General features: G+C 43.9%; 2 protein-coding genes across 5 annotated transcripts in view; one reads left to right on the top strand and one right to left on the bottom strand.

Annotated features, from left to right (window-relative positions):
- Window positions 1-716: 716 nt before the first annotated feature.
- SF3A1 (splicing factor 3a subunit 1) lies at window positions 717-18,975 on the bottom strand. Of its 2 annotated transcripts, none has more exons than XM_083145314.1 (16): window positions 18,688-18,975; window positions 15,834-15,946; window positions 15,525-15,726; window positions 12,045-12,302; window positions 11,269-11,343; window positions 10,760-10,910; window positions 10,360-10,556; window positions 8,329-8,446; window positions 8,048-8,233; window positions 6,825-6,946; window positions 6,442-6,735; window positions 5,736-5,946; window positions 4,874-5,025; window positions 4,017-4,118; window positions 3,837-3,908; window positions 717-1,112 (listed from the first exon to the last, which is right to left on the bottom strand). In XM_083145314.1, the coding sequence occupies exons 1-16, from the start codon at window positions 18,739-18,741 to the stop codon at window positions 1,011-1,013; spliced, it is 2,409 nt and encodes an 802-aa protein (XP_083001440.1). In that variant the 5' UTR covers window positions 18,742-18,975; the 3' UTR covers window positions 717-1,010. The 2 variants fall into 2 exon arrangements, with proteins under 2 accessions (XP_083001440.1, XP_083001439.1); XM_083145313.1 differs by having other exon boundaries at window positions 15,834-15,952; window positions 18,688-18,973.
- Window positions 18,976-19,066: 91 nt separating this feature from the next.
- Window positions 19,067-27,976, top strand: part of CCDC157 (coiled-coil domain containing 157) — a 35,982-nt gene continuing 27,072 nt past the window's right edge. Inside the window, exons 1-3 of one of the 3 annotated variants that reach the window (XM_083145317.1) lie at window positions 19,067-19,242; window positions 22,046-22,125; window positions 25,253-25,504. In XM_083145317.1, the coding sequence (XP_083001443.1) occupies window positions 25,257-25,504 (248 nt within the window). In that variant the 5' untranslated portion in view covers window positions 19,067-19,242; window positions 22,046-22,125; window positions 25,253-25,256. Of the gene's footprint in view, window positions 19,243-22,045; window positions 22,126-23,445; window positions 23,528-25,252; window positions 25,505-27,976 lie in introns of those variants that run through there. The other 2 variants (XM_083145316.1, XM_083145318.1) reach the window with 2 other exon arrangements.

The raw sequence follows: 27,976 nt of genomic DNA, 5'->3' as shown, positions 1-27,976 counted from the left end.
ACAAGAACCTTAAAAACTTTATCATTACAGTAATTCAAATATTTGTCTTTGCCTTATTTTCAACATCACTAAACATTCTCGTAAAATCAGTATATTTTATAAGGATTGCTGGTCAATTTGGGCTTACACATTTGGGAAATGTGACCTAAAAATGTAGGCATAGCACATATTCTATATTTCATCTACCCCTCATTCATTTCTGTTAAATCAAAGTGTAATTAATACCACTTTCAGATCAGACATAATGACCCAGTTTTAACCTGGCACACAGGGCAAAGGTTGAAGCTGGGTTACCCCTTTCACATATGTGTGATGACCCATGTTAATACCGGGTCATCACCATTCACATCGTACACATTCTTCCAGCATTGGAGATCATCTTATCTACAAGAGCTACTGTCCCTGGCTAATTTCTTTTAGGCATTTCCCAGGAAAAGGAACTGGTTCGCACCCTTCAGACCTAAGCTGGGTCATCTACCCCGGTAACAAGTCCTGGAAACACCACTGCTAGCCAGCAGGGTCACAGATAGACCATTTCAGACATAAGATAAACCTTTGTTTATGTGCATTCATGTGAAGAATATAAGTATCTCTACAATGGTATCTAGTACAGTATGCATCTCCCTGTATCTTGCCAAATACTGGTACTGAGGAGAGAACGTTTATTGTGTGCACATAGCTTTATAGATCTTATAATATCTTGTGGAGAACAAAAACAAGCTTGAGTTTTTATTTTTGGAATTCTGTAGTTGTACAAATGCTGAGCACGTAGTTACAACCTTCTGTCAAATCAACTTATCCCTAAAAAACTGGTCAGCATAAAACAGGTCTTGTGCAATGTCTGCATGGTTCCACACTCCAAGTGCTATTGCCATGTCTAGCATTAAAAATGCTGATAACATATTTCGCCTACGTACTAAGTAGACTTGAAACATCGCCATTACAAAAGCACAATCTGTCTAACGTACGGGCAATGAGAGAAATGTATTTAACTTTTTGAATTGTCTTAGTTATTTTTTGCGGCCTCCTCTCTCCTTCAGAGCCAGGTGTATGGTAGCTCCATTCTGCATGTTGTAGTAAGCAACAGAGTTTGAGTCCTTAATAAAGATTCCCTATATGAGAGAGGAAATATTTGTTAATAAAAACCAAACATTTAATCATTCAGATTATGGCTATGCAGACAGTAAAAGTCTTACAAGCCTCATGCAATCTGCAAGTACTACAATTACTATATGATGCTTCTAAAATGACAGGCCTCATACACAAGCATGTAGATTTGTTGGTACTTGTGAGTTATCCGGGCTGCCGATTTTTTGATTGTATGCCTTAAGTTAAGGCATACAATCAGATGCGATGCGATGACCCGATTTTTCCATAGGAATCAATGTTAAAATTGACTGAGTCCATTTTAACATGGAATTCAATGGGAAAAAGGGGTCCTTTTCATACCCCTACTATCCAAGTGGGCATGGAGTTGGATATAAACATGTAGCGAGCCACCGAGCCCGAAGCGTGGCGAGCGAAGCGAGCCCCGCGAGGGGACGGTATTCTGTGTCCCCTCGCGGGGCTCGCTACGCTCGCCACGCTTCGGGCTCGGGGGCTCGCTACGCTCGCCACGCTTCGGGCTCGGGGGCTCGCCACGCTTCGGGCTCGGGGGCTCGCTACGCTTCGGGCTCGGTGGCTCGCTACGCTCGCCACAGGTTTATATCCAACTCCATGCCCACTTGGATAGTAGGGGTATAAAAAGGACCCCTTTTTCCCATTGAATTCCATGTTAAAATGGACTCAGTCCATTTTAACATTGATTCCTATGGAAAAATCGGGTCATCGCATCGCATCGCATCCGATGGTCGCATGCGATGCGATGTGCCCGATCCGACCCGATTTAGAAATCGGCAGCCCGGATAACTCACAAGTACCGATTTGTTTGTACTACCTCATGATGTATTAAAAAAAAAAAAAAAAAAGGTACTTATGTAGTAACTGGGCTGCCGATTTCTAAATCGGGTCGGATCGGGAGATCGCATCGCATCGCATGCGACCATGCGATTCGATGCGATGCGATGACCCGATTTTTCCATAGGAATCAATGTTAAAATGGACTGAGTCCATTTTAACATGGAATTCAATGGGAAAAATGGGTCCTTTTCATACCCCTACTATCCAAGTGGGCATGGAGTTGGATATAAACCTGTGGCGAGCGTAGCGAGCCACCGAGCCCGAAGCGTGGCGAGCGAAGCGAGCCCCGCGAGGGGACGAATACCGTCCCCTCGCGGGGCTCGCTTCGCTCGCCACGCTTCGGGCTCGGTGGCTCGCTACGCTCGCCACAGGTTTATATCCAACTCCATGCCCACTTGGATAGTAGGGGTATGAAAAGGACCCATTTTTCCATAGGAATCATTTTAACATTGATTCCTATGGAAAAATCGGGTCATCGCATCCGATATCGGATGCGATGCGATGCGATATCGCATCGCATCGCATCTGATTGTATGCCTTAACTTAAGGCATACAATCAAAAAATCGGCAGCCCAGTTACTACATAAGTACCAAAAAAAAGTATGATACTTTATAGGGAATTCAATTGTGCTATTTATAGTAATGGGCATTATAGCAATTCAATCGTTACTATGCTCAGATTACCATTTAATATGACTTAAAGCATCAGGTTTAGACTTGCAAAGAGACTAAACCCACCCTAATGTTGCTATTTAGATGTTTGAAATTCTGGGTTTGAAAAGTAAAAATTGTATTTGAGAAAAAAAAAAAAAAAAATGTCCAGTTTGCGGTTTAAATAGCTCTGATAGACGCCCATTACTACAGACGGTCAGCAGGGGGCACGAATCACAACTAAATTCCCCTCGGTCGAAAATACAGTGGGTGCCATTCCTACACTGCTTGATACTATATTGAGCTGAACATTGTTGATGAACAGAGAATATATGGGAGCCCATGTGTGTGCAATGTATTAACCCAATTTTACATTCTGGCAACGTCAAGGAAACACTCAGCGGTGGATTTCCCACTAGGCAAGTGAGGCATGTGGCTAGGGGTGACACTTACAGGTGCCGGATGACCCTCGGACGGTCCGTATACCAACAGTCGGAATCCTGACTTACATGGGCTATTCTCCACACGACTCCCATAAAGGGAGAATAGAACATGTGGTGAGCACAGCAAACCCCCATGCCCGCAAGGGGATTGTGATGCGCGTGCCCCCCTATCAGAGTACCGGCAGTCGGGATTCCGATACCTTACACTGACACTCGGAATCCTGACAGTTGGCCGCAATACCACACGCGACACTTGCTGGGTGATGACACCACATCCTTACTTGCATGAGAGCCCTACTAGGCTGTTGGCCACGTGAAACCAGACTGTTTTAGGTTTGTGTTTTCCATTATACTTCTATTTAAACTTTTTAAGTATGTATTTTGTAATTGGTAATGGAGGGATGCAATGGCCAGTAAATTATGGTGGTAGAGAAGTGGGGAAGTTTTGGCAAGATTGCCATTGCTTTGGAAGTTATGAGACCATAAAATGAAAGAGGCAGTGATGTAATGGGGACTATGGTAATGATACGACCCCTAAATTAGCAACCTGGAAAACCCCAAATTTGCCAAATGTGGGCAAAAAAGAAAAAAATATATTGAGATTGGAGTCAGAATTTTTAACATGGTGAATTGCAACGCTGAAGGGTACCTCGCAATATGCTAACGCAGATACAACGTCACTCATTTCTTTCCTAACGTCATCACGTTTTGCTTAGCAACAAGAACTTTTACAATCATATAGTATTAAACGCTTTGATTTTAAGGTTTACTCCAAATACTTACGTCATACTGAAGCTTTTGCTTTCCAGCTGGCATGCCAGTTGCCTCATGGATCTTAACCTTAATTACAGAGACCTATCGAGCAAAAAAAAAAGGTGCACTGTTTTCAGTACTTGTGTAACAGTACGCAGCATGCAAATAGAACTAGCATAGACAAAGCATTTTCCAGTATATGAGTTTTACCTGGTCTGAGAGGGGCAGGGTGAAGGCCAGCACCTGGCCACCCAGCTTCCATTCTGTCTTATCCTGCATGTTGGGAACTTGCACTTTAACCGTAACCGGTCCCTTTGGAAAGAAAAAGGCAAATCAGTGGGGAGTTACTTTCCGAAGGGCAAAACCGCAACCGCCGCAATCCTGTGACGCTGCATGTATGTGTGCTTTTATTATTCCGGATGCAAGGATTTGTGTAATAAAAAGCAGGACAATCGCAGATTCTGCACAGGACACAATTTATACGTTCTCGAGAGTGAAGAGTTAGGGATGAGGGAAGACCATTTTTATTGGCCAGAATATAAGCACACATTTTGTATTACTTTGTGGAAGGGCACACAGACCTTTTTGATGCCACAAATGAAAAAGGTATAATGCACAAGCTCTATGGTGGCATAGATCTGATCTCAGCCTACAGCTTTAAGTAAAGCCTGCAGCAGAGAACTGCGTTTCTAGGTCTAACTTTCAAATTAGAAGTGAAAGGCACAAAACCAATATCACATGTGAAAAATTATTTATAATGGGGAACCATTAGTGTTTTAAGATCTCAGCGAAGAAACGGTCTCTGCATTAGGCCTCAGATCATTGGTATGATAAAAGGGGTACTCCTAAAGGAGCCGAGTCTTCCATATGTTTATATTATACAGAGTGCGCATCTCCAGATTTTTCCTGCCTGTAAACAGCTATTTTGTACAAAGCATATAGTTAGAGACCTGGAATAGCTGTAGGCAGTTGCTAAAGTGGAAAATCGCCATTTTCCACACAGTCTGTGCACTTTGTAAATAAACTCTGACATTCTGTGGAACCCCTAAGGGCTGGCTCCTACACACCTTGTTCCTGCGCAGGAACTCTTCTTCTGGCATTAGCGCATCCTCACTCTTCATTTTCTTGGCAGATGGCTCGTCCTCCATTGGGGGAGGAGGGTGAGATGGGGGTAATGGTGCCGACTGCACAGGTGCTACAGGAGGAGCTGGGACAAATGCTGAAAACAGAGGGAATTTTTATTAGACACTTATGTAGAAAAGGAGGTAACACACCCACCAAGCCTGTAGCATTCTTCGGTTTAGAAAATGAAAGCAAGCGGTTTAAGTAAATGAAAGCATTCATTACTCATTGACACATTTTAAAAGATCCACAAATGGCGCTAATTATTTCACTTGTGATTCTGTTTGCAAAACATGCACTGTGAGAACCTGTGCTGTAAAAAACCCAGGATCACTTGCATATAACTTAAACAGTCCCACTGTGCCCAAGTTGAGCTGTTGGTCTTCTGCTAAATGCTTATAGGTGGCCACACTGACCCTCTAACCAGCCACTTGAGCATACAGCAAAATCAACAGTGAACACTTACACCAGCCACATACCTAGCGAAAGAGTCTTCTGAAAAGCCGAATTTGCGGATGCTCAGCTTACCATAGTCAGCAATTCTGTCTACACTTGCATAACTCTATTTATTTAGTTTATGTGCAAGCACAATGTTGCCACCAATTCATCCACCAACAAGATCCATCCACCAAGCAGACCTGCATGCAATTTTAAATATGTCCCAACAATGGGATTGAGGATATGCAACAGTTGGCAAGAGTAAATAAACCCATGGCTTGAATGGACAAACATTTATGTATAAATCAAGAATATACCATATAAGAAGTCTGGTCAATAAATCATTTCACAGACAAGCATATTACTCACCAGTTGGGACAATCATATGAGGAGATCTCTGTGTCATCATAGGGGGTGGGTTTGGGGGCATTGGCACCACGTTAATCCTAGGAGTGTGCAGGATAGGTGGCATGGGAGCTGCCAAGACAGAGCCAGGAGGAAGACGGACCACAGACCCCATTGAAGGCCTCTGCATCACAGGCATAGCAGACACCATAGTCGTCCGTATAGGTGGTGGCATCTAAATAAAAAAAAAAACATTTATCAAAGTCTACCTATTACTTTGGTTTTAATTTACAGAAGCTTCTCAAAAAGGTAATCAAATTTATATTAAAACCCTATATGCTTTCAGGCAAATTCAGATCCCATTGATTCATTTTGGTGCCACTCTAGCTTTTGCTACACTCTTGCAATGCACCGTACACCAGCAGCACTGGGATCCAATACTAAAATAAAGGTTTAGGGATGCCAGGCTTCTAAAAGTCATTTATAAGCAAAAAAAGATACAATGTAACCAGTGAACATATGTAATCAATTTCAGACTGAAGCCAAGTGTATAATAGACAAACATATCTTCATGACCTCTTGCACCCATATCCTAAGGACAAAGTTAAGCGGCCATACTTGCACAGAAAGGATAGCCTTTCTACCTTGTATCCATTACGTAGCAGAAATAATTATTACCCACAGATGGTTTCCTCTAATTCTATGTAACAAAAAGAGTGCAAAAACTTACAGACAGTGTCCGTGACACCGGGGGGTTGATCTGCTGGTGAAGTGACACAGGGGGTGGTGGTCTTGGAGCGGAGTTCATGGGTGGAGCAGAAGTGGACATGGTAGATGCAGAAGATGGAGGAGGCTGCTGTGAAATCTCATTAGGCTTGCTCGGACCAATTTTATCTTTGCCATCTTCATCAGGCACAAGTCCTTTAGCCTTATGGATTGCCTCGATTTGCTCCTGCAGAGTAATATTTGCTTGGGCGGCCTGCTGGGTACGAGCCATGCTGCCGGAGTGTCCATCCCATGTAACCTAGAAGCAAAAAAACTGTGAGGTGATAGCCCCAGGGGTACAAACAATGAATGGTGTCAGAAAAAAAATAAAATAAAATGCAACCATACCTTCTCTTCAGGTTTTTGGATCTCTTCCTCTCCAATCTTTTTACCAATGGCAGTTTCTTCCACACCAAAAATATCAGTACGGCGTTCAGCCAACTGTTTCAAGCTGCTTTCAATATCCAATCCTGAATAGGGTAAATTAGTAATGGGGTTAAACAGACATAAATAGAACAGAGTGAGAAGTTAGGTAGCACAAGCTACATCAGGCATTCCCAACCATGGTCCTCAAGGCACACTAACAGTGCAGGTTTTGTAGATATCCAGGCTTGAGCACAGGTGACCTAATTAGTATCTGAGGGATTCTGATTAAACCATCTGTGCTGAAGCCTGGATATCACTAAAACCTGCACTGTTGGTGTGCCTTGAGGACCGTGGTTGGGAATGCCTGAGCTACATGATAAAGGTAATCTTACGAGAAATAACTAAACCAAGTGAAAATATTTTGAAGATGAAAACCCTGCATCCACTTTATTTAATGTATAAGTTGCAACATAGTAGGAATAAGATATTTCACCACATACTCAGTTACTATTAGGATGTAGGACTAAAACCTTTAAAAATAAAATTAGTAAAAAAGGTGAATTTCTTTTTTTGTAGTTCAATGGAGGAAATGCTGGAACAAAAGGTACGATTCAGACCTTCTCGCTGGACTGCAAGTGTTCGGAGCCCAGTAAGCAGGTACTCGCCGCCCCGCTAAATGCACTTCCGGCAGGTGGAAAATATCATTGACCATCAAATGATGTTCCACCAGCTCACAGCGATGAGGGAGCCAGGACTCACTCTGTGAAAGCCGTGGGAAGGAAGGAGGCTGCTGATGTCAGCGGCTTTCCCTCCCGACAGCCGGGGACCGCCCAGAAAGTGTCAGCGGCACACACCCAAAGTGTCAACCACCCTATGGGCAGAGGCTAGGAAATCTGTATCAAGACAAAGTTACTATGGTAATGTGCCCAACAGCCTTCATACACTTACTGCACTTTATGGTGTTCTCAAAAGGCTGCCTAACAAAAAGAAACACTTCTATACTGTGCTGTGTTTTATCACCTGAAAACTAATTGTCGGCAGACACTTGTATATTTTATATTTAGTTGTGCTATAAAACAGACAATATATCCATGCCTGAGAAATTTATTTTTTTACCCCCGAACACTTATTAAAAAATGCGCAAACTACTGATATTAATATACTAATAACTCTGATACCTAGGCATTAGTTCTAGGACTACTCACCAGGTGCATACACCTCATCGTCCCCTTGTTTTTCACGGATAGAACGGTCTCTCTGCTCCAGCCAGCGCGGATCCAAAAGACCGATACGCATATGCTCCTGCATCTTGCTGGCCGGGATCTTCTCCCCAGTGATTGGCGAGACCAGATATTCATCTGAGGCAGGGGCTGGTGGCTGTGGCTTAGAAGCTGAGAGGATAGAGAAAATGTGCAATGTTAAAGCAGGCAGGATCTTGTGAAAAAAAAAATGACTGATTAGATTAACAAAGAGCATTAAAACGAACCTTTGGGATCGTAATCTTTCCGAACAATAACTTGGTCTGGAGTTGGTGGTAGCGGTGGGGGCATTGGTGACTCTGGAGGAAGTGGAGCCTTCTGCGCATATTCTTCATCATCTGATCCCTGAAAAAAAACACACATGAAATCAGCAGAGCAAAACAGCTGCATGCAAAATATGTGCATATCTACCTTAAATACAGATAGTGCTAGGAGAACTGCAGACAAAATAACAAATCTCCACACACATTGTAAAACATTTATATCTGCTGATCATGATATATAGGGAAATTGACTTGCATGTTCAGCAGACAGACATCAACGTCGTTTACAATATGCAGGATATCTTTCACAATATCTTCCAGGGGCAATAAACGTATAGACAGATAAAATAATCTTACTAATGTTAAACAAATTTAAGTACTTTTAGGAAAAACAAAAAAAGGATCATGTCAGTATATAGCAAATGCTAAAGTAGCGAGGCCAATTTTAAACTCTTGTCTGTGCTCTATACACCCATCCCTGCTGGGAGAACTGTTACGCTGAATCAAGCGAACAGGAGATGATCAATAGAAATAAAGAAGGAGTAAAGAATAATCTTCCCCTAAAATACCAACCCTAATAAAATGGGAACATTGTTGACAACTTGATGCTGCTTCTAAGGGAGGCTACATTCAGTGGAAGTGTTGCAAAACAACACTAGTCTAGCCACTGTAAAGGTGCGTACCCACGGTACGATTTATGTTCCGTATGATATTGTACACGATTTCCCAGGAAAGTCCCAGTGGTCAAAAGCATAAGATTTGTGCATAAAATAACGTACAATGTGCATAAGATATCATATACGATATGACATCACAGCTATACTACACTATACTATCTTATGCTTTCTAGATAGAATTGAGTTGCATGCTCACCCGAGCAGCTCCCTCCCAGACGACCGGCGGGAGCACGCATCGTACGTCGGATAGTGCGTACACACGGTGAGATATAGTGCACTATCTAGCATGCTATTCGAAACTAGCTAGATAGTGTGCTAGATTGTGCACTATATCTTACCGTGGGTACGCACCATAAGATGTGAGTTCTAATTTCACATGGGATGTTGCTATGCGCAAACAGATACTACTTATTTATTTAGCACCTTCTAGAAGCGAATATCATATTTGTTTGGTTGCCCCAAGCAACATCCCATGTGAAACAGGACTCCCATCTTAGTAAATTTCCCTCAAAGTTTGAATGCAGAGAAGAACCATGTGGAGCATCTAGTCTGGTCTCTATTAACCATATTGTCACCTTGTGTTCTAATACCTCCCTTCATTTGAAGGTAGTTTCCCTCCGGGACCTTGTTATAACCCTTGATGTATATGAAAAAAATCAAACATGTCCCCTCTTGCTCTACTATGCTCGAAACTAAACATAAATATTTTAGTCTTTCTGGATAAGTTTTATGATGTAGGTTATGTACCATTTTAGTTGTACTTTGTACTGTGTTTACATCCTTCTAGAGATAAGGCCTCCAGAACTCAAACACAGTATTTTAGAAGAGGTTGTATCAAAAAAGATATCACACCAGAGAATGGCAGTGCCTCCGCATTCATCTCCTTAATACCAGGACTGAAGTGAAAGGAAAGCAAAATTATCCTATCAAAACTAAGAAGTTGTTGGGAGATTTTGGTGCTGACAAATAAAACAAACAAATTCAACCCTATAACCAGGAGCCATGTAATCACACTATATTAAAATGGATTTCTGTCACTAGTTTTTAATAAGTTCTATAGATTTCAAATTCAAGGTGATCTTACATCAGCTCTAATCTTACCTATACATAAATCTCGCCCCCCTCCTACCTTAAAATTTATTTGCAAAATAGGTGACATTAGGATTGGGGGCTTTTTTTTTTTTTAATAACCTGGCGTTGAATAGCCCTAATAGGTAATTAGATTGCACAGCTCCTTAAAACAAGACCACTCATAAGAAAAAAAAAAAACACAAATAAAAACGCCAACAAATGCTACAATATTACAAATATATCTTACTTCATCCATATCCTGCACTTGGGTATCTTGATCCATTTGAGATGATGCTTCTTCAGTCTTGCTGTCCTTCACATCATCCTCATCATCAGACTCCACTTCCATTTCCACGTCCTCACTTTCTCCAAACTTTTCGTATCGCTCTTGGATTAAAATACGAGCACCCAGCTCCTCTGGTGTTGTGGGAGGCGGAAAGTTACCTGTATAACAAAGTACAGTTATTCACAAACAGTAAACATTTTATCAAAACTTTAAAAAACAATAAAGACGATAACCCGCACTTCCTAAAGGACTGCAACACAAGAGGCAGCAGGAACTTTTGTAAACCTCAACTTCATCAAGCTAACTTTTGCACGTTACAACATCGGCTAACTATTACTGAACTATTCAGAGTACATCTTACCTTGTTCATTAGGTTGGAAGTCAACAGTCTCTACCACCACAAAATCATGCCAATCAATTTGTGCATAGGCCACACGCTCGCGCTCCTTTTCTTCTTCTTCCTTTCTTCTCTCCCTTTCCTGAAACTTGGCCCACTCTACACGGTATCGCACCTAAGAGAAACGGTCAGCAGAAAAATAAATACCACTTCAAGTAAACATTCTATGAACTATGCCAGTTGCTGATGCAAATCATTCCACATAACTTAGTGAACAGTTATCCCAAGAAGTATTTGAACTGAAAACCCTAAATACTGTATTATATAATATTGTATATAATTCAAAATTATCTAATGCCATTTAAAAGAAGCAGATGTTAAAATTTCTCTCCCCGGATCCGCATATATTGGGAAAAGCAAAAAAATAAGTTACAATAGAAAAATAGTCTGTCATGAACGAGGATGTCCATTTTCCACTAGTTCTATAATAAAAAACAATAGAAATAACCAACTAAAAAGACAAAGACAAGTACCTGATCTAACACCTCAGTAGGGTTCTCAGCCTCTCTCTTCAGCTTGGCGATTAATCCCTTTGGAGGAATCAAGATCTGAAACAGACAAAGAATATTACTTACAAAGTGCTATCTAGTGTCAGTGCAGGAGACATCATACAGTCATCGTTATTAATAACTTTGTAATAAAGCCAGTGATTTGCAGGACAGCTTGCAAGTGACTCATACTTGTTGAAACAGCTGCCTCTCTCTAAGCATACTCGCTAGTATTGGAAACAGGGAGAGCAAGAAATAGAAAAAAGGATCATGTCCTCCCATAACAGTTACATTTGAACTCATAGAAAAGAAACAGCATAAAATAATGTGCTTACTGTGGACACAGGAACTCGAACATCCCAAAGGGCACAATACATTACATTCTAAAGCCACATTTGGACGCAAAAACATTACAATTTGTAAAACTTTGTAAACATATGTAGAAAGCTACCAGACACATCTGCTCAGGCCGAACAAATACACCTTTCTCAATGCAAATACGTATCCGGAATTTGGACACAGGTCCGTCCCGGAAGAGACCAGACAATAATCAGGTTCACTGAGGTCAGAAAGGGGGCGGGCCTTTCCTTTGAGAGGTATCGTTCAGTTCTCCACTAATTACACAAAAACGTTACCTCAGTGACCATATTCCAAACAGCCATACTATTTAATCAGTTACTTGCAGTAAAAGTAATAAACATATATAATAAAGATATGAAACAACAAATTTGGTTTTCTACTGGATTCTGTGCATTTAGTACCTTAGTGTACTGCTCCACAAGTTTGGTGAAGTAGTTGAAAAGACTATGTTGAGGCCTCAGGAAGTCAAATTGGTAATTTCTCTGTTCTTTTTGCATTAGTTGTGTCAGAAACTGCCGCCCATTCCGAGCTACAAACTGAGCCGTCAGTTTCACGACATCCAAGTCAAAGGCAGAAATGGAAGGTGGGTCAGCCACAAACTCAAACTCTGGTGGAGGTTCCTTTGGGATTATGGTTTCCTGGACAACCTGGGCCTGAACCTGAAGAAAAAAGTGTTAAGTGAACACTCAAGCAGATTTTACAAGAATACATTGGAAGCAATGGAATATTAGTATGGAAATGCTTTGTTTTCAAATTGAATGAAGGGTACTTGTTTCCTAGCACGGCCACACCGATTTACATCGGGGTGGTCGTGTCGGAAAAATCGGGTCGATCGCATCGCATGCGATTTGGTCGCATGCGATGCGATCGACGCGACCGACCGATTTTGGACCCGATTTTTTCATTGAATGAAATGTAAATCGGGTCCCTGGGACCCCATTTTACATTGGATTCAATGTAAAATATTCCCAACCCCCCCAAATTTAACGTCGTAAACCCCACCCCACGATAGACGCCAACCCGAAGCGTGGCGAGCGCAGCGAGCCCGCGAGGGGTGGCGGTGCGCGTCCTCCGACCTTTTCATTCCCCTACTATCCACGTCGGCGTGGAGTTGAGAATAGAATAGTGTGGCGAGCACAGCGAGCCACCGAGCCCGAAGCGTGGCGAGCGCAGCGAGCCCCGCGAGGGGACGCGTACACGTCCGCTCGCCACGCTTCGGGCTCGGTGGCTCGCTGCGCTCGCCACACTATTCTATTCTCAACTCCACGCCGACGTGGATAGTAGGGGAATGAAAAGGTCGGAGGACGCGCACCGCCGCCCCTCGCGGGCTCGCTGCGCTCGCCACGCTTCGGGTTGGCGTCTATCGTGGGGTGACGGGGACATCTATAATGTGAAATGGGTCATATTGGCCCATTTCACATTTTCTCACGATTTCAATGTTAAAAAAATATTTTAACATTGAAGCCTATGGAAAAATCGGGGGCATCGCGTCGGGACCATTGTTAATGGTCCCGACCGACGCGATGCCCCCGATATTTTACCTTTCCCGACACGATTTCAATGTTAAAATATTTTTTAACATTGAAGCCTATGGGGAAATCGGGGGCATTGCGTCGGGACCATTGTTAATGGTCCCGACCGACGCGATGCCCCCGATATTTTGTCTTAGCCGGCCAAATGGACCTGATTTCAAAGGAAATCGGGTCCATCGCGTTAATCGTGTACCTTAACTTAAGGTACACGATTACTCCCGATTGTGGCCGTGCTAGGAAACAAGTACCGAATGAAGTCTGAGTTCCTCCCCCTCTACATCCCATGGCTAGAAACTCACAAGTAAATTTCACTAACAGCCCCAGATGCGGAGAATCAGATGAGAAAGAGGAGAGAACACACAATATTGGATGGACGTCCAGAGTCCCCAACAGTATTTAATGTAAGCACAAAATTACATTTACACATCCTTTAGAGGACATGAACAATTGTGCTACCAAAACATTTAATAAAAAGGAGGATGTGTTCTGAATTTATAGACTGCCAAACTTTTCATCTTAAAGAAGCATCCTTGGGACACAAAATCTATGGAACAGTATGAGAATGTATAGATATATGGCCAGGTAACGTCCACCTTTTTCTGGAACTGGCATACCATCTACAATATAAAATTGACAGTACAGATAATACCCATCTGCAAATTGTTTGCTTGGTGTCCGTCCCAGTATAGACGTTATGAGGCGGTGTATATATGCCAGTGCAGAGAATTGAGGCCAATAGATGATGGGCTGCAAGCTTAAATGTTTTGATCAATATCCCCATGCTTTTATTTTCTAGATGAATAAAGATTTGTCGTAAATTATTGTTTGTGCCAATACCAAGTGTGTCTGCTATTTAAAATAAGAAAATATATATGGTACTTGTGTATTATCACGGCGCCCATCGATCACATACCACTAATTAAGGTATGCGATGGGACCCGATTTGAGCCTTTCCCCGGGCTGAGTACACAATTTTTATATTGCGTCACATCGCATGCCATTATAATAGCATGCGATGCGATCATGCCCAATTTGTGCTTATTCCCATGTTAAATGCCCCCCCAGACCCGATTTTTAATTGTATACCCACCCTGATGGGTAATGAGTATGTTAAATGCCCCCCCATTGTTAATGCCTTCCTACTATCAACGCCGAAGCGTGGCGAGCGCAGCGGTACGCGCCCTCCGACCTTTTCATACCCCCACTATCCACGTCGCTGCACGTGGCGAGCGCAGCGAGGGTTTGCGGAATATATGTGAAGTAATCCGCATCCGCTCGCCACGCTTCGGGCTCGGTGGCTCACCACACTATATAAAATCAACTCCACTCCGACGTAGATAGTGGGGGTATGAAAAGGTCGGAGGACGCGTACCGCCACCCCTCGGGCCCAGTGGCTCGCCACACTATGTAAAATCAACTCCACGCCGACGTGGATAGTGGGGGTATGAAAAGGTCGGAGGACACGTACCGCCGACCCTCGCAGCCTGGCTGCGCTAACCACTCTTCGGGTTGGCGTTGATAGTGGGGTGGCGTTAACAATGGGGGGGGGGGGGGGGGGGATATAACATAGTCATTACCCATCAGGGTGGGTGTACAATGAAAAATCGGGTCTTGGGGGGCATATAACATAGGAATCAGGCATCTGGGTGCCTGTACAATTAAAAATTGGGTCCAATCGCGTTGCATCGCATGCGACCGATTTTTGGTTGTACAATGCCCTACGATGGAAATCGTGGGCACCGTGATTATACACAAGTACAGGGAATATAAATGGGGATGAGCTCAGACATCATTCAGTTCAAGTAAAGGTGCTCAATAACACACCTACAGACTATACTTGTTCCAGCAACCACCAAGTATGTTAGATAGAACAAACAACTAAAGGAGGTAGGGGTGGACAAAACCTACCACACACCACTGTACTGTTTTTCAGGGGACTGTTCCAATGTCCCACCCACGGGGCCACAGTGTACCCTGTCACTTACTGAGGTGAATAAATACTGTGCACTATTTATGGTAGCAGAGGGGCAGGGGGCATCACAGAGTGCTGGGGAAGCCGCCCCCCAAGCAGTGTCCTCTTTTCCCGCACACGATTCCCGATTTGTACCCGCACAATGTTGTGAAGTTATTTCAATAGTGTACACTATCGGTAATTAGTGATCTTTCTACAATCAGGGCAGGGAGCTGGGGTACAGCTCCCTCTTGCTAAAACCTACAAAAAGTGTTGTACCATGTACATATTGACCATTTCTGTGTCAACCCAATTACCGTTGACCCTATGATCCACACACACCTAAGTAACCCATGGACGGCCTTCCATTGCCAACCACACCCCTACGAGCGGCTTACCTTTTGAGGAAGTTGCTGCACAGACTGCTGCTGCTGCATGACTTTCGGAATGGCAGCAGATGGCTCTTGTGCTTTTCCCTCTTTGAACTCATTGACCTTGTGACGGTAGTAAGCATGATAAGGGTCATTTGGGTTCAAGAAATTAAATTTAGGATTGTTGATTTCATTCTGACGGATTCTGGCTTCAAACTCTGGGCCATTTCTGGGGAGAAAGGTCACAGTTAGAGCAAAGTCTGTTACAAGAGGAAGCATCTAAAACATAGAAATACATTTTACCACTTAATATGTTATTTTTTAAGTCAGCATTACCTTGCCACAAAGCTTGCAGTCTTATCCACAATATTTCGAACTTCTGGTGGTGGGTAGATAATGCCTACACTGGGCTTAGAGGTAACCACCTCTTCCTTCTTTTCCTCCTCCATCTGTTGCTGTGGAAACAAATGCGTATGATTACTCTGAACAGTCACATATGCTGACTAAAGAGTATGTGGGAAAGTTCCTAACAGCTCGTAAGCCCCATACAGACAGGGCAATTTAATCTTAGGGATGTGTGCTAAGCTATATAGGCTAGGCCAGGGCTGGGCAACACCGGCCCTTCAGATATTAATGAACTACACATCCCAGGATCCTTTGCATTAGTTTTGCTATGTGGCCATGCTGAAACTGATGCAAGGCATGCTGGGATGTGTAGTTCATCAACATCTGGAAGACCGGTGTTGCCCAGCCCTGGGCTGGGCAGATCACTCAGCAACACATAGTGATGTGTGCTAATTCAGTGTTCTTAACGCACAAGCAGGCGATCTAGATTGTGACTGCATGTGCTTAAAATCTGACCCGGCGATGGCAACATGCATAGACAGCGCAGTCAAAAACTGAACATACATAAGGGGTTAAAAAGTTCATCTTTCCCCTGCTTTTTTCAACACACATCCCCATTATGTATTTAGCCGCATTAGAGTAACCTGACCAGACAAAATAATTAATCAGTCACACAAATAAAAATATAACAATGAGATACAGTCAAGCTGTACTGGTTTTGTATTGGGAAGTAGATTAGCCTTGCACCTGATATGTCAGAAATCAAGCTCTGACGCGGTTTTATATAGTTTGTTTTTGTATAGAGAATCTCATTAGGTATGTCAGCATAATCATAGTGCTGTAATGACTCACATTGGGTTATACAATTATCTGCACTAATTATTCTGCCTATAAAACTGAGTTATCGTTACTTTAGTCCCTATGGGTATTACCGGACTGTCCGATTATAGCCCATTTTTATTAGTCAAAAAACTAGTTGTTTTTGGCCACACACACACACACACACACACACACACACACACACACACGGGGATATTTACTAAAATATGAGTTCTATTTCACATGGGATGTTGCTATGGGTAACCAATCAGATACTATTATCTCCAAGAACAGGCTAAATAAATACTTGATTGGTTGCCCATAGCAACTTCATTCTGAAATAGAACTTGGTAAGTTTCCCCCCTCGGATCCAGGATAAATTCCCAGACCCATGTGTTATGGCCGCTCTGAGAGCAAGAGATAATAATTTGCGTGCATAATCCCTGGATATCGGTGCTAATTAGATTAGCCTCCAGGGAACCCACTACCTATTGTGATATCCCTTACAATATTAAAGTGGGTTCTTACATGGCACTGTTACAGAGCATGACAAGCATGGATGAGCAAAGTCAAGGCTGTGCATCATTGTCTTGAGAATGTTAAGAAGATCACGTAACTGTTTATGTAGGAAACTAGGCAAATATGTGATATATAGAAATGGCCGTAACTAGAGTGGTGTGGAGTGTGTCACCTCCCTGAAGAGTAGGAGCACAGTTGGCAGCACTAGTCAATTATGTTTTACGGTACTTCCTCATCTTTGCGGCCACCCATTATGCTACAGAACTTATGTACTGTACGGCAATCCGCAACAGCAAGAAGCGAGGGTTATTTTCGGCGTTGAGAAAGTACCATAAAAAGCAGTATCCGGGTCAGGAATCTTTGCGCACCACCACCCTGGGTCCACGCCACCATCTATTATTATCTTTAGTAAAGTTGTGGTGAGCAAAGCAAGCCACCGAGCCCAAAGCATGGCGGGTGAAGCTAGCCCGCTAGGGGACAATGGTACTGCGAAGCATGATCGTTCGCCACGCTTCGGGATCGCCACAACTTCACTAAAGGTAATAGATGGTAGCACGGACACAGGAGGGTGGTGTGAAAGTACCTTTAGTTGTCAGAGACAGGTGGCCAGACCTCAGCACATACTTTCAGAATAGCGGCTATCGTAACTGGCATAGCAGTGGCCGCAAAGATGAGGAAGTACCTGTTTTGCTTTCACTTGTAGCTTCTCTCCTCTTTGCTAAATCTGGCTCAACACTAATTTTTTATGTTGCTGTCAATGGAGCAGGAGTTTAAGTAGAAGAAAACAATACAATCTATGCACAATATTAGTGCTCAAGATCACACTCCCAATTGCGATCACGTTAGCGATATGTACCTGAAAGGAGCAAGCCCCTGCAATGTGATGCAACACCTGCTGGTACCGATGCACACGTGCAATCCACTTGAGTGCACATGCACAGTGGTCCCTACCGGGGAGGGTCCCAGGGGAAATGGCACCAGCCGTGGGGGTCAGTATCGGTAATGCTTCGCATTCCAGGAATTGGTCAATTTGGCATCATCACATCCCCATATAAGATTATGAGATATGCAGTTGCTGTATGAAACAGAGGGATCACAGCATGCAGAGATAACTGATGTGGCTCTTCCTACATGCATTTGGCAAATAATATGTGCATATAACCCCAACAAATCAGGTGTTTTCGGGGTAATAGATCCAAATATTACTGGATAAATGGGCCCCAAAATCATGGAGGCGGGTGAAAATAAACCAGAAGGAGGCTGGCGGCGGAGGTAAAGGAGAGAGGAGTTTGGGGCCTGCAGCCAATCTGTGGAATACTTCATCACTGGCATCGAAATTCATCTCACCCTCCCGGCTGCATAGCATACCATGAAGTCCTTCCTATTATTCAGCAGCTCCGCCGGCTCAGTGTCGGCAAGGATTACAACCACCCCACACACAGCACAACCAACAACTCTGTAAGAAGAATATAATGCTCTTTATCCCCGGCCACGCATATGTATGTACCTGCCCGCCATCGGGCGCCTGGGGCGCTAGCAGCTGCACGGGTCCCGCCGGCATGGTGACGACCTCTCCTGGCTACGAAGGCGGAAACTGTGCTCCTGGAGTCTGGACACGAAAATGGCGGCGCTGCGAGACGACCGGAAGTTTGGAAGATACCAGCACACAGCGTAGGGGGAGCAGAAAGGGATTACTTTAGCCAGGGTACAACCATGTCACTTCCATGCACTAGCTGGCAGCTGGGAGTGTACAGAGACTACGCTCGGTGACTCGTGGGATAGTTCAACTTGCAGTCGTTAGTGGGTGAATGACAGCAACCGTGTTCTACAATGGTACATTCCTATTGGAACTTGCGCAGGGCTAGTGCGTGACAACGTTCTCCTGACGTCAGACGCTCCGTGCGCTGTTGCCATAGCAATGCATGTGGCGTTCTTATGGGTCAGTGTAACAACATTGTACCCGGCGGCGAGTGTGGTGACCCAGCTCCTTGCGGAAGCGGCTGGAGGAGGGCATAGCCGGCCATCGCTATACAGTGACGGCACGTGCCAGTAAGGCTAAAGCGTAAGTGCACAAATCAAAAGAAGTGCTCTTCATTCAGACCTCGCTGTGCTGTAGTTACAGACAGTTCCCATTGTATTCATTTCATGTTCGCATCTAAATATAGCATACCTATAGCAATAGGCTGAAGTGTTTTATTTGTATAGGGCAGGACGGTTCTACTAAAACAAAAAATAAGGGCTCTGTTCACTAAACATAAAAAAAACTCTTTTCTCCAGCATTGCAGCAGGAGAGAATAAAACAAAGTATCTTCTCTTTATCTCTCCCACAGATAAAAGGGGCCGGTACTTGTGTAGTTTCACGGCGCCATTATGGCGCCGTGCGTCCGAGTCCCCTTGCGGGGCTCGCTTCGCTCGCCCACGCTTCGGGCTCGGTGGCTCGCTACGCTCGCCACGCTATTTAATATCAACTCCATGCCAACATGGATAGTGGGGGTATGAACTATCCATGTTGGCATGGAGTTAAGTTACTTTTTGTAACATAGTTACAAACTACACAAGTACCAAGGGGCCTAATTCAGCAGTGATCAGTAATCCGAGAATTTGCAGTGGACTACAAGGAGAAAGCCACCTCCCAGTCTGAAAGGAAAAAAAACGTCCCTTGGAAAATTCCGAATGAATTTTGAATGGATCACTAACAGTGCACCATTTGAAAATCTATTTGCAACTTCCAAAACATAGAGGAGACTTTGCCAATGTAAGTAGGTCTGAGGCCTCCACTAATCTGCTACTCAGAGAGGCTGGAAGTGGTCAGTTGCTAACGTCACAGATATGTCTGGACATGCCTGCGCTTTTTTCAAACACACCCAGAAAACGGCAGCCTTCCACCCACAAATGCCAGCTTCCTGTCATTCAAACTGCAGCTACGTTTAGAATCTCTACACATTTTCAGTAGCTATTTCCCCTTGCCCATGGAGGAGAGAAACTTTTCTCCAAAAGTTAATACCATTTTTATTTAGTGTTAACCAGGAGAGAACAGAAAAACACACTGTCGTGTAAACAGATTAAATAAAATTACGAAAATACACACAAACACGCCCACAGGAGGGGTAAGTGCCATTTGCAATGCCCCTTTCCTACAACACACAGCCGTGGATGGTATACTTTTTGCCTCTAGGTCTACTTTTTTATTAGAGTACTTTACAAACAAGATTTCACTTGGATCTTTATTAAATACAATGTATTTCTAATATAGATAGAAAGAAAACACAACACCAACTGATGGTGCTAGCATGCAATACTGGCAGATGCATATAAGATGTATATAATATAGGCAGGCAGCTCAAATTAAATTCTGAGAATCAGGATGCTGCATGTAAAAAGGAGGCTTTGCACCTCATCATATCAAACAAAATAAGACCCCAAAAGAAGATGGTGCACAGATCAGTATGAAATAGCAGTATGTTCAGTGGTGGGATTCAGCCAGTTTGCCCAGGTTCTGTAGAACCGATACCTAATGTACTATCGGTTCTGCAGAACCATTTGCTAATGAAAGCCAGCCGTACGCAAGGTAAAGGTGCGATAGCTGGGTGGAGAGCTGTGCGATGCCCGGCTGCATACACAAAGCAGGTCCGCGGCTATTTTGAACTCTATCGCTGGACCGCGAGCTGCAGTGGTGGCTCCTGATTGGCTGCCGGACCACGAGTCAATAGGAGCTCGCGGTCCGGCAGCTAATCAGGAGCCAACACTGCGGTCCAATGGGAGAGTTCAAAATAGTTAGGGACCTGCTTTGTGTATACAGTCGGGCAGCGCACAGCTCTCTACCCGGCTGTCACGCCTTTCCATTGTGGGTGGCTGTCTCAACTACAAGGAGCAGCAACATCTCACTCTCCCTTGGCAACCAGCATGTATTCCCACTTGGCAATGAGCATGAAGGCCCCTTTGGCATCCAGCATGAAGCCCCTGGCATCAGGCACCCCTACCCCCTCCCCAGTAATGAGCATGTAGGCAAGTGGCACTTATGTGTCAAATATGTAATGAGAATCATGGTGTGTGTGGCATAATGTGTAACCGGTATCACGGTGTGTAGCACAATATGTAATGGGCATTATAGTGTGTGGCCTTATGTGTAATTGGCATTATGGCATGTGGCTTTCTGTGTAATGGGTATTAGCATTATGGTGCATGTCATAATATGTATAGGCATTACAGCTTAAGGAGTACTGTGTAACAGGCATTTCGGCATGCGGAGTACTGTTTAACAAGCATTACGGCATTTGGAATAAGAATAATATGTAACATTATCTAGTTTTGTGTATCTCTTTTATTGTTTTTAATGAGTATTTAATGTTTGAATTCTTAAACTACCTATCGGTATATCTTTTGGTGTACTTAAAATAGTCATTAGGACGTAGAACCTGTTGTTAATTTATTAGAATCCCATTTTTTTAATTAAACTGTTAATTAACTACACTTTCTCTGTGCTGTCACTTACCAAATTGAGTTACCATTGAGTAGTATTGTTTATTTTATATAGTCACATACTGTATGTGACTATATAAAATAAACAATACTACTCAATGGTAACTCAATTTGGTAAGTGACAGCACAGAAAAAGCGTAGTTAATTAACAGTTTAATAAAAATAAATACACATTAAATGGGATGTCAGAAAGGCCATAATATGCCTCCATAAATTGGGTCTGAAGAACAAAGAGCAAGAACATGATGCAAGATCTGAAACACCATGCAGCTACTGTGTACAGTATGTGTCAGACTTATTTCAAGTTGTGTTGAGCAAAAGATTGCTTGAGCCTACGATCTCTAGGATCCAGAGTTTTCTACTAACAGCTCAAATATTGGCTCTAGGGGACCTTACTACGTACACTATTATGAATCACATTGAACAAAGGTTCAGGCAGCAGATCAGAGGCAGGAGATACACAAAGGTGAGTGAGCACACAGAGGAGTATTGTTCAACATTGTGCTTGTGGCACATGTAACTTTAAGTAGGCAACTCTTGCAAGGAATAGGTGACTGGATACTGGTGGTCAGCTGATCCATTTTAGTTTTGTATTTTGTGCACCTACTATTGTCAAATCCTCCATACCCTAATTTAAACCACAAACCTATACCAAACCAGGAGCCAACACTGCGGTCCAATGGGAGAGTTCAAAATAGTTACGGACCTGCTTTGTGTATACAGTCGGGCAGCGCACAGCTCTCTACCCGGCTGTCACGCCTTTCCATTGTGGGTGGCTGTCTCAACTACAAGGAGCGGCAACATCTCACTCTCCCTTGGCAACCAGCATGTATTCCCACTTGGCAATGAGCATGAAGCCCCCTTTGGCATCCAGCATGAAGCCCCTGGCATCAGGCACCCCTACCCCCTCCCCAGTAATGAGCATGTAGGCAAGTGGCACTTATGTGTCAAATATGTAATGAGAATCATGGTGTGTGTGGCATAATGTGTAACCGGTATCACGGTGTGTAGCACAATATGTAATGGGCATTATAGTGTGTGGCCTTATGTGTAATTGGCATTATGGCATGTGGCTTTCTGTGTAATGGGTATTAGCATTATGGTGCATGTCATAATATGTATAGGCATTACAGCTTAAGGAGTACTGTGTAACAGGCATTTCGGCATGCGGAGTACTGTTTAACAAGCATTACGGCATTTGGAATAAGAATAATATGTAACATTATCTAGTTTTGTGTATCTCTTTTATTGTTTTTAATGAGTATTTAATGTTTGAATTCTTAAACTACCTATCGGTATATCTTTTGGTATACTTAAAATAGTCATTAGGACGTAGAACCTGTTGTTAATTTATTAGAATCCCATTTTTTTATTAAACTGTTAATTAACTACACTTTCTCTGTGCTGTCACTTACCAAATTGAGTTACCATTGAGTAGTATTGTTTATTTTATATAGTCACATACTGTATGTGACTATATAAAATAAACAATACTACTCAATGGTAACTCAATTTGGTAAGTGACAGCACAGAAAAAGCGTAGTTAATTAACAGTTTAATAAAAATAAATACACATTAAATGGGATGTCAGGAAGGCCATAATATGCCTCCATAAATTGGGTCTGAAGAATAAAGAGCAAGAACATGATGCAAGATCTGAAACACCATGCAGCTACTGTGTACAGTATGTGTCAGACTTATTTCAAGTTGTGTTGAGCAAAAGATTGCTTGAGCCTACGATCTCTAGGATCCAGAGTTTTCTACTAACAGCTCAAATATTGGCTCTAGGGGACCTTACTACGTACACTATTATGAATCACATTGAACAAAGGTTCAGGCAGCAGATCAGAGGCAGGAGATACACAAAGGTGAGTGAGCACACAGAGGAGTATTGTTTAACATTGTGCTTGTGGCACGTGTAACTTTAAGTAGGCAACTCTTGCAAGGAATAGGTGACTGGATACTGGTGTTCAGCTGATCCATTTTAGTTTTGTATTTTGTGCACCTACTATTGTCAAATCCTCCATACCCTAATTTAAACCACAAACCTATATTATAGTACATTTATTTCATGGGGGGGGGTTAATAACCAGAATTTAACTCTTTGTAATTAGTCATCTTTCGCTTCAAACTTACAATTACCAGACACCATACTTCTTCTTAAAGTATAGCTTCAATCCATAATATTTAGTCTTGGGAGGAAAAAAGGCCAATGTTGTGAATGCTCCTCCTTCAGGATTTGCCATAAAAAGGATGATAATGGAGCAGGGCATGTACAGCAGCACTGTATGTTTAGCTCCATGTTCCCAGAGACCTGCACATGTTCAGAGTCTACTGTGCTGTATAGAAGAGGGGGAAGTACACACAGACACTCTTCTCTCCTGAAGTAGGATAGCATGCTTGTTTTTTTTTTTAAATCAGGCATATGTTTAATGGAAGGGTCAGAAGATGAGAAGGGAAGGGAGCAGAAAGGGACTCCGGGGACCATTCATGGATGTCTGTGGTGTACTGTGCAGTGCCGTAACTAAATATGGGTGAGCGGTGCACCAAACCGAGTACAGAGGCTCCCTGTAGCCATAGTGTTGCAGTAATGCCCCCAAAGCATCTTCCTACTGCAGTGGTCAGGGGACAGGGGTAAATGATCCCAAATGGGGTAAAACTGAAATTCCTGGGGGTAATGGACGGTCATTCTGCCGAGACATATGAATCTATATGCATGCCCGGTTGTGTCTCGGCTGCGCAACGTCCATTACCCCCAGGAATTTCATTTAATTGCATATAGAATCCATATATAGATTCTATATACATGCCCGGCTGTCTGTGTTACAGTACTGTAGTGTACAAGGACCTGACGCAGTGCAGTGTGCCAGGCCTTTATGTATAACACGCTTCCCTGCGTGATGCCCCGGTCCCCGCCTCCAAGTACACCCTCTTCTTCAGTAGAGTCAACTAGTTGCTGCACCATCTCAGCAGCGTGCAGTGTCTACTGCCACTGCAGCACCAAGTTATTTTGCCTGGTTATAGGCTCCTGTCAAGGTATACCCATCTCTAGTCTAGGGAAAAAATTTGCAGGTGGCGTTGACAGCACAGGGTGCCAGGAGTGCTTGTTGCAGGCCTGGTACTGTGTACTCACAGCATTTCCTTGAAAATGTCTTTACTAAAATATCTATCTATCTATCTATCTATCTATCTATCTATCTATCTATGGCTAAGTACTTACCTCTAAGGGGTGAAGTGAAGTACCGCCACTGACTACTAGAGGCCACTCGACTGACCTAATTTACTTCTTTTTTAAAGTGAAGTCAATTTTTGCAAGGACACTGATCTGTTTCAAACTTGCTAGATATGGAGAGAGGGAGCTGTGAAGACAGAGATTGGAGGTAGGAGCAGATAGGGACTGGGATGGTGTGGAGAGTTTGTGGGTTACATACTGCCACAGCTCAAAGTGAAGCTACATTGCAGAAGCCTTTTAACTATTAGAACATACCACTGTCAGACATTCTCTCTTTGCTCCATCAGAACAAAAATAAAAAAGGAAATACTTTATATTAAAGACACTGTGTAATTTGTTTTGTCTTATGTTTCAATTTTAGAAATATGGCGTGCTTACTGGGAGATCGTACCTGTATGGAAAGTCTGAGGAAGGATATTACTGATCTGCAGGGTACTGTGGTAGATGTATTCTCAAGAGTTGGTGCTGTGCGATCACCCTCCTGGAAGTTCCCAGATAAAATATCCTGTGACCTAGACCTGGTACAGTTGCTGGACATATATGATTATGTGGACAATGATACAGATTTCACACAGCTTTCACATATGGTTTTGTTGGAGCTTGTAATTGACAGGTATGATAATCTTATATTACTTAAGAAATACCATACAAATTGTTGAGAAATGGAGTGTGTGAGTCTCTATGAATGCTTCATAACTGAAGCATTCTCCTTCACTAATTTGCGCAGTGCCATCTTGCCACTGTGTTTAAACACTACAGAAGTACATGGAAGTTAACTGCTTAGCTTCTGTGATCAGGACATATGTTCTGCATAAATATGCAGTGGGATATTTATAATGTGGTGCTCACAGTACCCTGAGTCCCAGGGGGGTGCACACGCTGCACCCTTTTTTAAAATACTTACACATGTACATGAAGATGTAAGGCATACTTGCCTACTTTTGAAAAGCAAAATGAGGGAGATTTTAGATGCTTGCAAAATTCACCGAGCGCAGCGTCGCGCAACATTGAAGGGGTGTGTCATGTATCAACCAAAGGGCGTGTCTAGTGACACATATGGGCGTATCTATTTCCAACCAGGGGTGTGTCCTGCAGTGGCTGGTGAAAAAAATATATGAAGAGCCGCATACCACCAGAGCAAGTATGTATATGGGCAACCTACGAACAGAAACTGTACAATTGAAACCAGCAATCATGTGTTTGCTCCCCCAAGCCGAAACATTTCCTGCGCCCCCCCCCCCCCCCATAGCATTCTGGTGAAACAAACAGGGGTGTTTCTAGACTATATGGCTCCCAGTTTTAACAGTAAAAATGTGCCCCACATACAGATATTTTAAAAATAAGTAATGCACACATTTCAAAACATACATGCGGCCACGCTTCAAGGGGTACTGCCCTTTCCAAAAATGCCGCACACTGCAATTCCCATTAACAATATGTCACCCATCGTAATGTCCCTTAAACATTATGCTACACATCGCAATGTCCATTACACATTATGACACACTGTAATGACCATTACACACTATGCCACACACCACAATGCCCTGTACATATGCCACACACTGCTATGCCCATTACACAATATGCCACACACTGCAATGCCCATTACAAAGGACTCTATATGACACAAACCATAATGCCACCAGCCTGCGTGCTCAGCCAGTCACTGAGCCGCAGGCTACTGTGTCAGATACGACTGGATAGCTGCGCTGTCGCTCAGCTGTCCTGTCCTCTATAAAGTCGGCAGCTCAGGCTGTCAATCAGCAGCGAACTCGGTCCCGGGATCCGGAGAAATAACACACAGCCTGTCTCCAGGGCTGCCATTAAAGATTTTGGGGCCCCAGACAGAATAAGATGGGCCCCTTACCTACCACCCCATCTACCAGAAATAACCTTGGTGGATGAATTGAGCATACACACTGAATATCATTCAGTGACATCACAATAACGATATTGAGTGTTCACACTAGGCATTGTTGTTAAACATATCTCGTGCTTGTATGGGGCTTTACACTGTATGGGGCTTTACACTGTATGGGGCTTTACACTGTTCATTTATGAAACAATGATGGGAAAAAAACTCTGTTTACACTGAAAAGCATATTTCTCATTCTTATCTATATTATATAATGCAAGGGGGTGTTGGCACAGCGCAGGGAAGCTTAGACTAAGGATTAGTCACAGGGCAGTGAAAGCTGGACTATAGGGGCACAGATCAGGGAGGGCAGGGCTAGGGGGGCACAGGGCAGGGAAACCAGGGCTAGGGGGGCATACGCACAGAAAAGGGAAGGCAGGGCTAGGGGGCACAGGGCAAGGAAGGCAGGGCTAGGGGGGCACAGAGAAGGGAAGGCAGGGCTCTGGAGCACAGGGAAGGCAGGGTTAGGGGCGCACAGAGAAGAGAAGGCAGCGCTGGGGGGCACAGGGCAGGGGGTGTTTGGCACAGCACAGGGAAGCCTAGACTAAGGGTTAGTCACAGGGCAGGGAACGCTGGACTATAGGGGCACAGGGAAGGGAGGATAGGGCAAGGGGGGCATAGAGCAGGGAAAGCAGGGCTAGGGGGGCACAGAGCAGGGAAGGCAGGGTTAGGAGGGCACAGAGCAGGGAAGGCAGGGCTAGGGTGCCCAGGGCAGGAAAGGCAGGGTTAGGGGGGCACACGCAGAGAGAAGGGAAGGCAGGGCTAGGGGAGCACAGGGAAGGGAGGAAAGGGCTAGGGGGCACAGAGTACGGAAGGCAGGGTTAGGGGGGCACAGAGAAGAGAAGGCAGGGCTAGGGTGCCCAGGGCAGGGAAGGCAGGGCTAGGGGGGCACACGCACAGAGAAAGTAAGGAAGGGCTAGGGGAGCACAGGAAAGGGAGGAAAGAGCTAGGGGCATACAGAGAAGAGAAGGCAGGGCTAGGGGGCACAGGGCAGGGAAGGCGGGGCTAGGGGGGGGGGGGCACAGGGCAGGGAAGGCAGGGCTAGGGGGGACACAGAGAAGGGAAGGCAGGGCTATGGGCCACAGGGCAGGGACGGCAGGGCTAGGGGGGCACAGAAAAGGGAAAGCAGGGCTATGGGCCACAGGGCAGGGCTAGGGGGCACAGAGA

This window comes from Crinia signifera, chromosome 1, assembly GCF_055691185.1.
Source record: "Crinia signifera chromosome 1, ASM5569118v1, whole genome shotgun sequence".
Taxonomy (NCBI): Eukaryota; Metazoa; Chordata; class Amphibia; order Anura; family Myobatrachidae; genus Crinia; species Crinia signifera.
Note: the sequence above shows the minus strand (reverse complement) of the source record. Positions and strands in the feature narration are given on the sequence as shown.